At 39.3% G+C, this 16,680-nt stretch overlaps 1 protein-coding gene across 2 annotated transcripts in view; it reads left to right on the top strand.

The window, feature by feature from the left end:
* Window positions 1-16,680, top strand: part of NSD3 (nuclear receptor binding SET domain protein 3) — a gene marked incomplete at both ends in the record, with an annotated part of 98,799 nt that overhangs the window by 27,812 nt on the left and 54,307 nt on the right. The window contains 4 exons of one of the 2 annotated variants that reach the window (XM_080709815.1): window positions 8,543-8,643; window positions 10,756-10,801; window positions 13,673-13,803; window positions 14,170-14,298. In XM_080709815.1, coding sequence (XP_080565941.1) covers window positions 8,543-8,643; window positions 10,756-10,801; window positions 13,673-13,803; window positions 14,170-14,298 — 407 coding nt within the window. Of the gene's footprint in view, window positions 1-8,542; window positions 8,644-10,755; window positions 10,802-11,662; window positions 11,746-13,672; window positions 13,804-14,169; window positions 14,299-16,680 lie in introns of those variants that run through there. The other variant, XM_080709816.1, reaches the window with a different exon arrangement.

Raw genomic sequence — 16,680 nt, 5'->3', positions numbered from 1 at the left:
GGTTCAAGAACACTCTCAGCAAGTAGTGAGACTCTCATCAACCTAATGAAACCCTGTTTAATATATATATATATATGTGTGTGTGTGTGTGTATGTATATGTATATGTATATATACACACACATACATGCATATGCATATACATATACATATATGTATATATTTATGGCTGGGATGTATTTCAGAGGTAAAATGCCCTAAATAAATGCATACATATATACAAAAAGGCATGGTGATATAGCTCAGAGATAGCATAACCCTAGGTTCAATCCCCAGTACCACCAAAACAAAACAACGAAAAGAGTATAGGTATAAAATCTTAGCATGTCTGAGTAAGTGCACCATTTGTCTCTTTTTCATGAGAATAACAGCTTTACTTTTCAAACACTTTCAGCACATTCTTACCATTTCCTCCCTTAATTTTATATTTCAAGTAATCGTCAGATGCCAGAGCACTTTTCCCTATTTTTAAGTGAGTTAGATACTAGCGGCTGAGAGAACTGGGCCTTCACTGTCATAATCTAACCTGCTGTCTGATGGACAGATACTGTGAATTCAAAATCAGGTTATTTTTGCTTAAAGGAAAAAAATCCCTATATCCAGTAAGGTTTTGTCTTTGGGTTTTGTTGTTGTTTTTGTGATACTGGGGGTTGAAACCAGGTGCATCATTCTATCATTCTACCTCTGAGCTACACTCCCAGCCCTATTTTTTTTTTTTTTTTAATTCTTTATCTTGAAACAGGGCCTAAGTAGCTGAGGCTGGCCACAAACCTGCAATACTTCTTCCTGTCTCAGCCACCCAAATACTGGGAATACAAGCATGTACCACCATACCTGGCTCTTTTAAATGTTGAAAGTAATTTTTTTTTTTTTTTTTTATGCTGGGGATTGAATTTAGGGCAGTCTATCTCCAAGCTACATCCCTGGCCCTTTTAATTTTTGAAACAAGATCTCACTAGGTTGCTGAGAGTCTAGTTAAGTTGCTAAGGCTGGTCTTGAAACTATGATTTTGTTGTTTCAGCCTCCCAAGTACTGGCATGTACCACCATGCCCAGCTTAAGGTAATTTTTTTTTTTTTTTTTTTTTTTTTGGTGCTGGGCATTGAAGCTAGGGGCATTCTTGAGTTATACCCCCTGGCCCGATTTTTTATTCTTTATTTTGAATCAGGGTCCCACTAAGTTGAGGAGGGCCTCACTAAATAGCTGAGGCTAGCCGCAAACCTGTGATCCTTCTGTCTCAGCCTCCCAAATACTGGGATTACAAGCATGTGCCACCATACCCAGCTTAAAGTACTTTTTTATTTTTTAATTTTTAATTTTTTTTTATTTTGGTGGTACTGGGGGTGGAACCCAGGGGCTTTTCTACCTCTGGGCTATATTCCCAGACCTATTTTATATTTTATTTGGAAACAGGGTCTCACTAAGTTGCTGAGAGCCTCACTAAATAGCTGAGGCTGACTTCGAACCTACACGATCTTCCTGTCTTATCCTCCCAAGTGCTTGGGAGGATTACAAGCGTGCGCCACCACGCCCGGCTCTTCTTAAAGTAATTTTTTGTTTGTTTGTTTGTTCTTAGCTTATTTTTTTTTAAAGGGGTTCTTTTTTTTTTTTTTTTTTTTGCCGGTCTGGGAATGGAACCCAGGGGCATTTGACCTCCGAGCTACACCCCCTGCTCTGTTTTTTATTTTTATTTTGAAACAGGGTCTCACTGAGTTGCAGAGGGCCTCACTAAGTAGCTGAGGCTGTCTGCGAACCGTGATCTTCCATCTCAGCCTCTCGAATGCTGAGATTACAAGCGTGTGCCACCATGCCTGGCTAAAGTAATTTTTAAAAGAAACTAATTTATTAAGAGCCAAGTGTGGTTGTGCATGCATATAGTCCCAGTACTTGAGATACTGAGTCAGGAGGATCACAGGTGTGAGGCCAGCCTAAGTAACTTAGCAAGAACTTGTTTCAAAATATAAAAAATGTTGGGTGTGGTGGCGCATGCTTAATCACAATAATAATCACAGTAATTGGGAGGTTAAGACAGGAGGATCACAGGGTTAGGCCAGTCTCAGCAATTTAATAAGACCCTGTTGCAAAAAGTAAAATAGAGTCGAGTGTGGTGACTGACACTTGTAATCCCAGCATTTGGGAGGCTAGGACAGGAGGATCGCAGTTTGTGAACAGCCTTAGCTACTTAATGAGGCCCTTTGCAATCCAGCTAGACCCTGTTTCAAAATAAAGAATAAAAAACAAAGCCGGGCGTGGTGGCGCACGCTTGTAATCCCAGCATTCGGGAGTCTGAGACCGGAGGATCGTGTTTCGTGGACAGCCTCAGCTACTTAGTGAGGCCCTCTGCAACTCAGCGAGACCCATTTTCAAAATAAAGAATAAAAAATAGGGCAGGGGGTGTAGTTTAGAGGTCAAATGCCCCCGGGTTCTATCCCAGGCCCGCAAAAAATAAAAATTAATAAATAACAAGAAAAAAAGTTATTTTTTGTTCTAAGCCTTTCATAGTTAGGTATATCAGTTCTGTTACCTTTCTTTAAACTCTTCTTAATTTGTCTGATTTAAGTGTGGATCCTTATTCAAGGATCTTTATTTAAGCATCTGTAGTTTCCTAACTAGGGAGAAAGTAAATTCTTTATATATTAGACTGGTCTTAAATATTATACTTTTATTTATTTATTATTATTATTATTATTTTGGTGGTACTGGGGATGGAACCCTTCTACCTCTGGGCTACACTCTAAGACCTATTTTATATTTTTTTATTTGGAAACAGGGTCTCTTAAGCCAGCGAGGCTGGCTTTGAACCTGCGCCATTCTCCTGTCTCTGCCTCCCAAGGGGTGGTGGGGGTTACAAGCATGCACCACCACACCCTGCATACTTTCATTTTATTTTACTTGGAAACAGGGTCTCTTAAGCCAGTGAGGCTGGCTTCGAACCAGCACAATCCTCCTGTCTCTGCCTTCCAAGCGCAGGAATTACAAGCGTGTACCACCATGCCCGGCTATTTATTTGCGGGTCTGGGGTTGGAATCCAGGGGCATTCGACCTCCGAGCTACACCCCCTGCCCTATTTTTTATTCTTGATTTTGAAACAGGGTCTCACTGAGTTGCAAAGGGCCTCACTAAGTAGCTGAGACTGTCCGCAAACCGTGATCCTCCGGTCTCAGCCTCCCGAATGCGGGGATTGCAAGCGTGCACCACCATGCCCGGCTCGGCATACTTTTATTTTTAATGGAGCTTATTTTCTTCCCTTCAGCTCTGAACATTTTACTTTTGTATAGTCTTTCATTGTAAGAATTAAGTTCTATGAATTTTTATTTCTTTTTTAAATGGGAGTTTATAATTTTTCATATATGAAAGGCAATCTAGTGACCTCCTTGGGCAGGCACATATGATTTAGGTTGTAAATTAAGATTATAAACTTAATTTAGGGATGGCTGCACTAAAGTTTGGTCTGGACTTAAGTTTGGTTACCAGCTATGGTTGATAAACATGCGCTGTCATTTTAAGTGATCCTTTTGGCTTTTTGTAAAAAGAATTTTTAGTAGTTGAAAAGTTAGAACACTTGTTTTTTCCTACAGAAAACAGCTGTACAATCATCTCAGCTGGTATTAGTTGTTAAAGGGTGTGTGTGTGCGTGCGTGCGTGCGTGCGTGCGTGCGTGCGTGCGTGTGTGTGTGTGTTACTAGGATGGGGCCCAGGGGGTATAGGAGCTATGGCCCCTGTCTTTTTTTATTTTGAAACAGGGTCTTACTAAGTTGCTGAATGTCTCTCTTTGTTTCTCAGGCTGGTCTCAAACCTATGATCCTTCTATCTACTACTGGGATTATAGGGATACATAAAATATGTGGTATTGCTACCTTTATGTGGTTTAAGATTTGTATTCGAAGCTGGGTAGTTAGCACACGCTTGTAATCCCAGTATTTGTGAGGTTGAGACAGGAGGATTGCAGGTTCATGGACCCTTAAAAGAAAAAAATAAAATTATATTTGCAGGTACACTAGATCACTAGATTTCTGCACCTTTTTTTTCTTTTTAATGCAATACTAGGGCTAGAACCCAGGGCATTCTACCTCTGAGCTACACCCCCAGCCCAATTTTTTAGTCTTTATTTTGAAACAGAGTCTCACTAAGTTGTAGAGGCCTCACTAAGTTGCTAAGGCTGACCTCGAACCTATAATCCTCCTTTCTTAGCCTCCCAAGTACTGGGATTTCAAGTGTGCACCACCACACCCAACTCTGCTGCACTGTTTTTAAATCCTCCTTAGAAATGAGCATAGTACTTGTTTGAAATGCATGCGTTCTCTTGGTCACTTGCAGAATAATTCCAAGAATTCATGGTGCCCACCCTCTTTGTAAGACAGTAGATGATATTGAATTTGTACTTTGTTTTGCAGTAAAAACATCATCCTCAGAACAAGTCAAGTTTTATGTTTGTTTTTACTTGTTGTTGTTATTATTATTATTATTATTTTGTGGTACTAGAGATGGAACTCAGGGGTCTTCTACCTCTAGGTTATACCCTCAGCCTGATTTTAATTTCTTATTTAAATAGGTCTCACTAGGTTGATGAGAGGTCTCACTACTTGCTGAGGCTGTTCTCAAACCTGTGATCCTCTAGTCTCAGCCTCCCAAGTACCAGGATTACAGGTGTGTGCCACCACACCCGGCTTGTGTTTGTTTTTACACAAGTTCATTTTCATTTTCTCTCCCCTGCTCGTACTCAAATATTAATGAATGTACTCAAGTGTGGATCTCTGGGATACTCAGGTAGTTCTGTGAGGGTAGGGTGTCTGTTGTCTCAGTAAGTGTTCTCACCAGTGTAAGGAGAACAGTAAGAATAAAGGGAACACCTTTATTTGTGACTTCTGATAGAAATTAATCAAAGCTAGGTACCCTTCTTTATTTGTTCTCAACTAGGTTTTAGACACCATTTATAGTAGTTTGGAGGCAACGAAATCAGAAAATATCAAGGTTATCTGGAAGGCTTTGTTGTAGTAGTTTCTATCTGATTTTATAGTGGCATGTGGAAGGTCATTTTTATTTAGGAATGGCCAGTGTGGCGGTCCAAACAAGCAGTGGACACATGAAGGTATCATTTCATCTCAGGGTCACAAGAAAAACTACCACTCAGTGTTCTTTTTTTTTTTTTTTTTTTGCGATTTTGGGATGGAACCCAGGGGCATTTGACCTCCAAGCCACACCTCCTGCCCTATTTTTTATTCTTTTTATTTTGAAACAAGGTCTCACTAAGTAGCTCAGGCTATCAGCAAATCACCAGCCTCCCGAATGCTGGGATTACAACCGTGTGCCACCACACCTGGCTTCAGTGTTCTTTCAAGTTTAATCTGCAATATAAGTTTTATCCTTTACAAATGTAGGGTCCATGTGCATTTTAAAGAATTGTGTCTTGCTGGGCAAGGTAGTGCATACATGTTAATCTGCTGCTGCTGTGTGTGTGTGTGTGTGTGTGTGTGTGTGTGTTACTTGAGATTGAACCCAAAGTATTATTCCTCTGAGCTACACCTTCAGCCCTATTTTATTTTTATTTGGAAGTAGGATCTCACTAGGTTGACGAGAATCTTAACTATTTGTTGAGGCTATCTTCAGCCTCCCAAGTACTGGGATTACAAACATGTACCACCATGCCCAGCTTAAACCCATTACTTAATGGGAGAGTGAGCCAGGAAGATCACAGATTGGAAGCTGATCTCAAGAACTTAATCAGAATCTCAGCAAGTTAGTGAGACCCTGTTTAGGGGGAGGTAGTTAAAGGGAGTGTTGAAGGTATATCTCAGAGAACTGTACTATTTGAAAATTTTACTCAGGTTTCTCTTTTTTGTGGTACTGAGAATTGAACCCAGGGGCATTTACCTCTGAGTTACACCTTCAGTCCCACTTTATTTATTTATTTATTTTTTATTTATTTATTTTTGTGGTACTAGAGGTGAAATCAGGGGCTTTGCTACCTCCAGGCTATGCTCCCAGACCTGTTTTATACTTTATTTGGAAACAGGGTCTCACTAAATTGCTGAGAGCCTCACTAAGTAGCTGAGGCTGGCTTTGAACCTGTGTGATCCTCCTGTCTCAGCCTTCCAAGCGCGGGGATTACAACCATGTGCCACCACGTCCGGCTTAATTTTATTTTTTTTTACCATATTGACAATTGCACCCAGGGGCATTCTACCTCTGAGCTACATGTACGCAGTCCTACTTTTTATTTTTTATTTTGAAACAGGGGTTCACTAAGTTGCATAGGTCCTCACTTAAGCTGAATCTGGCTTTGAACCTTCAATCCTCCTATCTCAACTTCCCAAGTATTGCGTATTGGAATTACAAGTGCACACCACCACACCTGGCTTTATTTTTATTTTGAAACGATCTAGGTAGATTGATGAGAGTCTCACTTATTGACTTGTTGAGCCTATTCTTTATCCCCCCCCTCCCCCTTACTGAGGATGAAACCCAGGGGCATTCTACCTCTGACCTACACTCCCAGCCCTAGTTTTTCTTCTTTATTTTTTTGACTTTTATTTTATTTTTTTGGTGGTACTGGGGTTCCTGGAAGCCCTTCTACCTCCGGGCTACACTTCCAGACCTAATTTATTTTTTGGAAACAGTGTCTCCTAAGCCAGCGTGGCTGGCTTCGAACCTGCACGATCCTCCTGTCTCTGCCTCCCAAGTGCGGGGATTACAAGCGTGGGCCACCAAGCCCGGCTTCTTCTTTATTTTGAAACAGAGTCTCACTGAGTTTCAAAGGGCCTCACTAAATATTAGCTGAAGCTCTCCGTAAACCATGATACTCCTGTGTCAGCCTCCCAAATGCTGGGATTAGAAGCGTCTGCCGCCATGTTCAGCTGTTGAGCCTATTCTTGAACCTGAGATCCTCCTGTCTCAGCCTCCCCAGTACTGAAATTACAGGTGTGCCCCACCATGCCTGGCTTCTAGTTTCTTGCTTTATCATTTAGCATGAAAAAACTTGGTAATTTACCGGGCATGGTGGCACATCCTTGTAATCCCAGCATTCGGGAGGTGGAAACTGGAGGACTGCAGTTCGCAGATAGCCTCAGCTACTTAGCAAGGCCCCTTGCGACTCAGTGAGACCCTGTTTCAAAAAAATATATAAAGACTTAAAAATAGGACCGGGAGTGTACCTTGGAGGTAGAATGCCCCCAGGTTTCACCCCCAGTACCGGAAAACAAAACAAACAAAAAACAAACAGTTGGTAATTCATTTCAACTGGCTTTTCATGACTAATTGGTCCTAACATATAATAAAATCCCTTGTTAGTCAAATTGTGATTATGTTTTGGTCACACTTTTGTCTTTCCTTTTTCTCACTTGGGTTACTAATAAAAGTAGCAAAACTTATATAAATGTATCAGGTATCATTAAGTGTTTTACACATAGAACTAATTCATCTACTTGTTAAGATGCAAAACATGTAGTACTAATTGAATTTTAACCAATAATCCTAGTGTAAATGGGATAATAAGATCATTTTACCCATCTCTTCATTCCCTTCATTCTCACAATTTACCTAAATGAGTCTGCCTGCCTTGTAAACTAAACTATGTCTCTGCTGTTTGGGTTTGAATATATATAGAGATAGATAGATAGATAGATAGATAGATAGATAGATAGATAGATATTCTTTTTTTTTTTTTTTTCTGTAGGTCTGATGATGGAACCCAGGGGCATTCGACCTCTGGGATACACCCCTTATCCTATTTTTTATTCTTTATTTTGAAACAGGGTCTCACTAAGTTGCAGAGGGCTCACTAAGTAGCTGGAGGCTGTCTGCGAACTGCGATCCTCCAGTCTCAGCCTCCCAAATGCTGGGATTACAAGCGTGCACCACCACACCCAGCTTTGACTTTATAATTTTTAAAAATCATATCCTCCTTAAATTGGGCACAGTGGTACATGCCTGTAATCCTAGCACGTGAGAGTCTGAAATATGGGGATCTCAGGTTCAAGGCTAGCCTCAGCAAACTAGTGAGACTCTGTTTGAAAATAAAAGGATTGGGGGTTAGAATGCCCCTTAGTTCAATCCCCAGTACCAAAAAAAAAAAAAAAAAAAAGTCCAGTCATTCATTATTTATATAACTAGGATCCTTTGTGGGTCTCAGCTTCTCAGCTATTAAAGTTGAATAGATTTAGCCGGGGTGGTGGCGCATGCTTATAATCCCAGCATTTGTGAGGCTGAGACTGGAGGATCACGGTTCAAGGACAGCCTCAGCTACTTAAACCCTTTGCAGTTCAGTGAGATCTGGTTTCAAAATAAAGAATAAAAAATAGGGCTGTGGGTGTAGCTTGGGGGTAGAATGCTCCTGGGTTCCATCCCCAGTAATGTAAAAAAAAAAAAAAAAAAAGAATAGATTATTTTTGTGCTCCCAAATATTTAAGCTTTTTAATGATTTTGAATTAAAATTCCAAGAGCAGTGGGTTAAAAAAATGAGGAATCTGGTCAGATCCTAACTACATGACTATCAACCCATCCTTGAACATGTTTTGCTAATTTATGTGTTTTTAAATCATCTCCTAGGCTCAGTAGAAAAGAAGCAACAGAGAAGATCAGTTAGAACTCGCTCTGAATCAGAGAAATCCACTGAGGCTGTGCCAAAGAAGAAGGTCAAAAAGGAGCAGGTTGGCTTCCTACATGTAGAGAGTTAAAACATTGTATTTGTAAATGTTGTGGCTTATCTCCGTATCTTAAAAGAAAGAGAACCTTTTCCCAGCCTGGGTTTCCTTTCTGGACTGTCTTATACTTCTGTCCTGGTGGGTTCAGTGCCCAGTTCTAATGCAGCCATCCCTGTGATCTGCTTCAGGCATTTTCACGGAAAGTCAGGCTTCAGGAGATGAGAAGCCAGTGGTACAAGACTCTTAAAAAATCCCTCACCTTTATTTTGAAATTTCTGTTATGAGCAAAATGATTTCATGTTTTCATGATTTTTATTTGGAACCATCATGAGTTCCTTTTTTATTATTTTGATTTTTGATTTAAGCTGCTGGTATGTATTTTTATTTTTTAAACAAATCAAGTTAATTTAACTTATATTCTTATATTTAAGAAGCAGATAATCATAGATGATCTGGTTTTTCTGTTGATATCATAGATTTTTTGGAATGTTATTTTCCCAGTGGAATGTCATTTACCTGGTATCAGGTTGTCAGATGAACAATATTTAAGTAAAAAGGAGGGAGGAAATACATTTTGATTGATTGTGTTCAATCAGTTTAGTAATATCCATGTTAAATTACCTTTTCAGAGAAATTTTTAGAAACTGTTCTATTTTAAACTCACAATCAGAATTTTCTTAAATTTTTTTTGTGTGAAAAAACACCTAGTTTTACAGACTAGACACCTATCTGATATTAAACAAAACAAATTAGTTCCAATAAGTTTTATATTTTTAAAATCATTTAATATGAAAGAATGTGGACTTTTCTATTTAAAATATTACCTTTATAGTTAAACTTCCAAAACTAAAAGCTAGCTTTTTGGGTGCTCTATGGTATCGTAAATATGTAAAACAAATTTTCAGAATACCTAGCTAAAATTTAACTTTAAATTTTAATTATAAGTATACTAACTTATTCATTTGTTGCATTAGCTTTCATTCTTAGGAAATCATATTCCAAAAAATCTTTCAAAGCTCTTGCAAACCTACAGTATTCTTTACCAAGATGAAGTTGTGATTTTGCTACCTGGTTCCCCAATTCAGTTTGTGACCAGTCAGTTTAAAATTAAAATAAGCAGAATAAGTACAAAAAATGGGACAAATTGTTAATGCCACTGTGTTATAGTTAGTAGTAGAACAATACCAGTGATTGTGTAGAAGATTTTATATTTGTATGACTAATTGTATCTTATAAAAAGCGTTCTGTTGTATGTTTTTTTACCTGTTGTAAAAAAAAATAAAAATTTTTTTAAAAAGTTTAGAATAATCCTTAAGTATTTACAAAGTGTGTTTCAACATGCATCTTTCACCACATCTTAAAGAATCATGAAATTCAATTCATAGCTTAAAATAGGAACTCCTTCAAACAGCATCCTTTCTCTAATCCCAATGGTTCACTCCTCAAATTACCACGTGTTTTACATATACATTGGCAGAATAACTTCTCATCTCGCTCTCCTAATGTAGGATCAAGACACTGTTCATAAGACACTCAAGAAAGTGCTTTTGCAATATCACAAACTTATTTTCTTAAGTTTGTACTAGCAGCAAAAATATTGAGCTTCCAGCTGTATGGAGCCCTGTAGCACTCTCTACAGAGAGGGTCCTGATTCCCAGCAACTTAGCTGTGAGTGCAGGCGCGGAAGGGTCTTAAAGAGGCGTGAGTTACATTAACCTGAGTATCATAGTAAGTAAAAATTTATCCTAACATCTTTGGGGCGGGAGGGGTTTATAGCAACATCTGGGCTGGTTGCAGAAACAACCCTTCTCCTGCCTCCCATACACTGAGGAAAGTACTCTTGTTTCTTCATATACCAAGGGAATGGTGGGAAGTCTTTGCTAGAGAGCATGTGACCATGTGTTGTCACTTGGTATTCAGCACAGGCAGCTAGGATTTAAACCCTCCCTGACCTGGAGACAGCGAACTTAACCCAGAAGACGGGACTGAGTTCTGATTTTTTGATACATTGATCACTCATCACTACTTAGATTGATGAAAGTTTTATATTTTTTTTCCCTTTGCCAATTAAAGATGAAAAAAATTTTTTGTTAATGCTGTATTTTTCTGTCCAAACAGGTTGAAACAGTTCCTCAGGCCACAGTGAAGACCGGATTACAGAAAGGTGAGTTCATATTATAATGTTGCTCTGCATTTCCTTGAGTAAACCAATTTTTCAGAATTAATTATTTGTACTTCATGTATTTTTGTCTGTCTCTGTAAATCATCGTTGCTCTTCAGTGTGGAGTTGCGGTATTCCCTGGTGTTTGTGTGTGCGTGTGTGTGACTTAGATCCTACTCTGTACTTCCACGTGAAAAGTCTTACTTGTTTTGGTAAATTAGAGAACACCTTGTAGAATTGATACCATTTCCAACTTTTCTCCATAAGATTCTGGGGTTTCACTGGCTTATAAACTAGGGATGTGACGAATCCACTTTTTTTGGTATTCGACTGAATACCGAATAGTAGCTATTCATGTTGTCAAACATGGACTATGACAAATCAGACAAGATGACCTGATTAAAAAAAAATTGCCACATTTATTTTTACAGTGCTGTAAAACCTTTTTGTAAATTAAAATGATCCATAGCATATTTATGGCCACTAGTAGATAATCTTATGTGAATCTATTTAAGATATGCACAAAGTTTAAGAACCCTTATACTTATAGCTGTATTTTCTGTGTGCAATTTGACTACAGTACAAACTCCATAGCATGATTCATGCGTTTCTGGTGAGCTCAAACTGTATTTAATACCTGTAGTTTACTCTGGGCAAATTGCATTATTTAAAAATAAATAAAATAAAACACCAGCCTCTCTGCATTCTCGGGGAGAAGTCTGCAGCGATGGTCTCCGTGGAGATCCTCAGCAGAACTGAACAGCTTCTCGGAGGGAACACTGCTTGGCGGAGCTCCAAGAAAAGGCATCGCGATCGCTGCGAGATTAGGAGGCCTGATTGCGTTGTGTTTCCACCATTCCACAGGGTCGGCGGACCGGGGAGTGCAGGGCTCTGTCAGATTCAGTGACAGCTCCGTCTCCGCAGCGATTGAGGAAACTGTGGACTGAGATTCCTGTACAATTTCATCCCAGAAACTCCAGACTTGTAGTCTCCATGCAAGATTTCTTTGTCGGCGGCTCGATAAACCGTTTCTTTGTTTTCGATTTCGATTTTGCCAATTGTCACTATTGGCACCTTCCTGCCTGGTTCCTTCTTCAAGACTCTGAACAATTGTTTTAACATTCAAATGAGTTTTTGTTTTTGTTTTTGTTTTTGTTTTTTTGGTCTGAGCTGGAAGGGTACAGCTTAAATCATGGGTCCAGCCTAAAAACCACCGTTTAACTTACACTGATCAATTCCAACATGGACTGCTTTTTTGTTTTGTTTTGTTTTCAAATAAAGCATCATTAATGCACATCTGCGGGGTTTTGCCAAACAGCCCAACCTGTATACATTGCAATCATTAAAAGTTCTTATTTTTTTTACTGTTAGTGCCGTGTTCATGGAGAACAGCATGACAGCTGTCTTTGGCAGTCTGTCATTTTTCTAGCATTTTCAGAAACTCATCGGAAATGGCGGTACCCGTGTTTCCCTTCGAAAGCCTTTCAGTACAGCACTCCTGTTCCTCTGTTAAACTCCTTGTTAATCCAGTGATCTTTTAGACCAAGGAAATACTTTGTGGTGGTGTTCTGGGTCCGTACACCAGCAATGAAGGAGATAGATTTGTGTACTTGTGTTTTTTAATCAGCGTTAATATGGGCAGGCACCCTCATTTCTAGCTGTCAGGAAGCATTCAGTGAAAATCTTGTAGAATGGGATGTGATAACGAGGTTCCAGTAATCTGAGCAGTCTCCCGAGGCCCACATCCTCCACCACAGAACATGGCTATGTACCAAGTGCTCCTCCCACTCAGCCTCTTGCGGATCTTCACGGCCTCAGGAGACTTGCCTCTCCATTCCCTCTTCTGGACTGCACACTTCCACCATAGCTTGCTGGGCTGCTCTAGATGTCTGTCTGTTGTATGGAAATTTTAGGGGAAAAATTCAAAACACAAACTGTGGGTGGAAATATTAACCGTCTCCTTGGTTCCTTGGTATTCACCGTGCCTGACCTGCACATTTCATCGTGGCTGTTTCTGTATAGCCTATACTGCATTAGCCCAAGAGATTGTTGCTTTGTAACTTTTTGCACTATTGTTTTGGCTGGATTTGTATTACACACAGTTTTAAAAAAAAAATTCCACACTCTTCTCTGCCTTTTTTTTTTTCATATTTATTTCTTCCTGCACAAATTCCACATAGAAACCTCTTCCCTTCAGCTCTTCATAGTGGCTGCACTTGAACACTGATCATCCATTCACAACTCTCAGCAAAGTGCCTCCTAAATGGCACGACATACGCAGGGTGCCACAGCACTTGTTAATGGTCACAATAAATGCCACTTCACCAAGGAAGTCTCAGATGAACAATTGTGAACATCCAAAATTTATCTGGGGGACAATGATAACTGAATTGGAAAATTTAGAGGGAAAATGGCACTATCCGTGTACGAATCGAATACAAATCAAAGATTTGTCACATCCCTAATAAAAACAAGATGGAGATGTCTCTGCGACCATATTTGTAAGCTACACAGTGTGTTGGGTTTTATGTCTTCCCCTCTCCAAATTGAATGGTTCTTTGCATTGCTCCAAATCACAGCTATCCTGCAGTTTGGATAGAATTGATCTTTAGGTTGGAACTTGGGCTCTGTTTATTGCAAATAGCACTAGAACAGGAGAACCGAAATAAATGTTCTAACAGAGCAGTTGTCAACTGAATCACTCACTACCAAGAAGGTCAGAAGCTTCTGCAGTTCCAACTCATGACTTCATTGTTACAAAGAGCTGTGCTTTCCCCCGTCCCCAGCACACACCTAAGATGAGTTTGGAGAAAGAAAATGTTTTCACACACACAGAGTACTATTTTAGGATTAATTTTGATGTGTTGTATTAAGGTGCCAGCGAGATTTCAGATTCCTGTAAACCTCTAAAGAAAAGGAGCCGCGCCTCAACTGATGTAGAAGTGACTAGTTCCACATACAGAGACACATCAGACTCCGATTCTAGAGGACTGAGTGATCTGCAGGTAAATATGTTTAGAGATCTGGGCAGAGGCTTTTTTTTTTTTTTTTTTTTTTTTTTTCCTTGCAAACCAAGTAACCTAATGCTTTTGCTTGACTTATTTGGGGAAATTATGGAAATTTTAAGGTATAGGAAAAAATCACTAGTTATTTTGGAACTTATGTGCCTTGATTAATTTTGCTGATGTGTCATAAGAAAGAAGCATAATTTTTTTTAAATTGTAGTTTCTCCCAAGATAATAGATATACAGTATCTCGTTTTTAGGGGGACAAAAAAGTCAAAATTCATTTGGTCAAATCATAGTAGGAATTCTGCTGCTTTTTAACTTCATGGGAGTTTTGTTCTTTAAAAAGTGCTGTTTTCTACATAGGTAGGCTTTGGGAAACAAGTAGATAGTCCTTCAGCTGCTGCAGATGCAGATATTTCTGATGTGCAGTCCATTGCGTCAAGTTTGTCCAGAAGAAGCATTGGAATGAGTAAGAAGGACACTGTGTGTCAGGTAGGCAATAGTTACATTTATACCAGTAGTAAACTTACCTTCTGGCCAGTTGTGTTGGTACACCCATGTGATCTTAGCATTTGGGAGGCTGAGAGAGGAGGATAGCAGGTTTGAGGACAGCCCACAGTTACTTGGCAAAACTCTCAAAATACGAAGGTCTGGGGGTATAGCTTAGAGATAGAGTACCTCTGGGTTCAATCCCCAGTGGCACATTTATGTATATATACGTACATATATACATAAATGTGTGTGTATTTATATATATAACACATTTTGTGTATATATATACACATATATGTATATATATATATACATATATATAACATTTTGTTGAAGGCAGTATTTTTCTTGTTTTTTCTTTTTTACAAAGTGTGAAATGTCTTATTAATAATTTTTATATTGATTACATGTTGAAATTATAGTATTTGGGACATACAGCTCTAAGTAAAATATAGTATTAAAAAGTATTTTTCTTGCCGGATGTGGTGACATACGCTTGTAATCCTAGTGCTTGGGAGGCTGAGACAGGAGGATTGCACAGGTTCAAAGCCAGCCTCAGCTTCTTAGTGAGGCTCTCAGCAACTTGGTGAGACCCTGTTTCTGGACTGGGGTGTAGCCCGGAGGTAGAAAGCCCCTGGGTTCCACTCCCCAGTACGGCACAAAAAAAGTATTTTTAAAATTTATAGTATTACTTTAAAACTATTGATCTTAAACCTCTTTGATCCCCCCCGTGTGTGTGTGTGTGTGTGTGTGTGTGTGTGTGTGTGTGTGTGTTGGGGACTGAACCCAGGGGGCATTCCACCTCCAAGCTATACCCCGCAGCTCTTTTTTTATTTATATTTATTTAATTAATTTTTGTGGTACTGGGGATTTAACCCAGGGACATTCTACATCTAAGCGACACCCCCAGCCCTATTTTTTTTTTTTTAATTCTTTATTTTGAAACAGGGTCTCACTGAGTTGCAAGAGCTTCACTAAGGAGCTGAGGCTGGCTGTGAACCTCAGATACTCCTGTCTCAGCCTTCCAAATGCTGGGATTACATGTGTACCCCACCACGTCCAGCTCACGTCCAGCTATTCTTTATTTTGAAACAGGGTCTCACTAAATAACTGAGGGCCTCACAAGTTTATGGGTCTAGCTATAAACCTGTGATCCTCTTAACTCAGCCTCCCAAGTACTGAGATTACAAGCATGCACCACCATGCCCAGCTTGACTCTTCCCTTTTTGAATTGAAACATGTATTTGTACACATGTGCCAGTCTTCATTGCAATATTAATTGAAAATGAATGGCAGATAATTTATTTTTATTTTTATTTTTTGCGGTACTGGGGTGGAACCCAGGGGCTTTTATACCTCCAGGCTATACTCCCAGACCTATTTTATACTTTATTTGGAAATAGTGTCTCACTAAATTGCTGAGAGCCTAAGTGGCTGAGGCTGGCTTTGAACCTGTGTGATCCTCCTGTCTCAGCCTCCCTAGTACTTGGATTACAAGCGTGCACCACCACACCTGGGTCCAGATACATATTCTTAAATTTGAGTTCAAAGCTGATCCCATATGGTGGCGCAGACTTGTAATCCTAGTTACTTGGGAGGCTGAGGCAGGGAGATTGCAGGTTCTTTGTCAGCCTCACTTAGTGAGGCCCTTTGGAACTTAGTAGACTCTATTCAAAATAAAGGGGAAAAAATAGGGTTGGGGGTATAGCACCCCCAGTTTTGCAAAACAAGTATTTTTAGTTGTTTATTTATTTATTTATTTATTTTTTCGGTACTGGGGATGGAACTTAGGGCATTATGGCTCTGAGCTACACCTTTAGCCCTATTTTTAATTTTTTTTTTTTTTTTTTTTTTTTTTTTAAACAGGGTCTCACTGAGTTGCAAAGGGCCTCTCTATGTTATGTGGCTGAGGCTGTCCAGGAAACGTGATCCTCCGGGCTCAGCCTCCCAATGCTGGGATTACAAGCATGCACCATTACGCCTGGCTTTTTTTTCTTTTTTTTTTTTTTTTTTTTTTAATTTTATTTTATTGGTGCACTGTAATCATACATCATAGTGGGATACAAACTTTTGTAGACATACATGCACACATCGCCCAGTCAGCCCCCACCCGATCCCCACCCCATTCTCTCCCCATCCCTCCCTCCCATGCTTGGCTTAGTGGTTGACATCTAGTATTATAGCAATTTATCCAAAATTAAAAATGATAATCTCACATAACAGTTTCATTTGTCTGATACCAAGCTTTTGATGACTTAAAGATAACATTTTAATATTTCTTTTTGCTTTCTTTCTTACCAGAGCATATTTTTTTTCTGTTTTTTTAGGTGAAACTATCATATATTTATTTTTCAGAAAAAAATCTATCCTGATATGGAATAT

The sequence above is a fragment of the Muscardinus avellanarius genome (genome assembly GCF_963383645.1).
Source record: "Muscardinus avellanarius genome assembly, chromosome: 14".
NCBI classification, from domain to species: Eukaryota; Metazoa; Chordata; class Mammalia; order Rodentia; family Gliridae; genus Muscardinus; species Muscardinus avellanarius.
The sequence above is the reverse complement of the archived record's forward strand: the minus strand, read 5'-3'. Positions and strand labels throughout refer to the sequence as shown.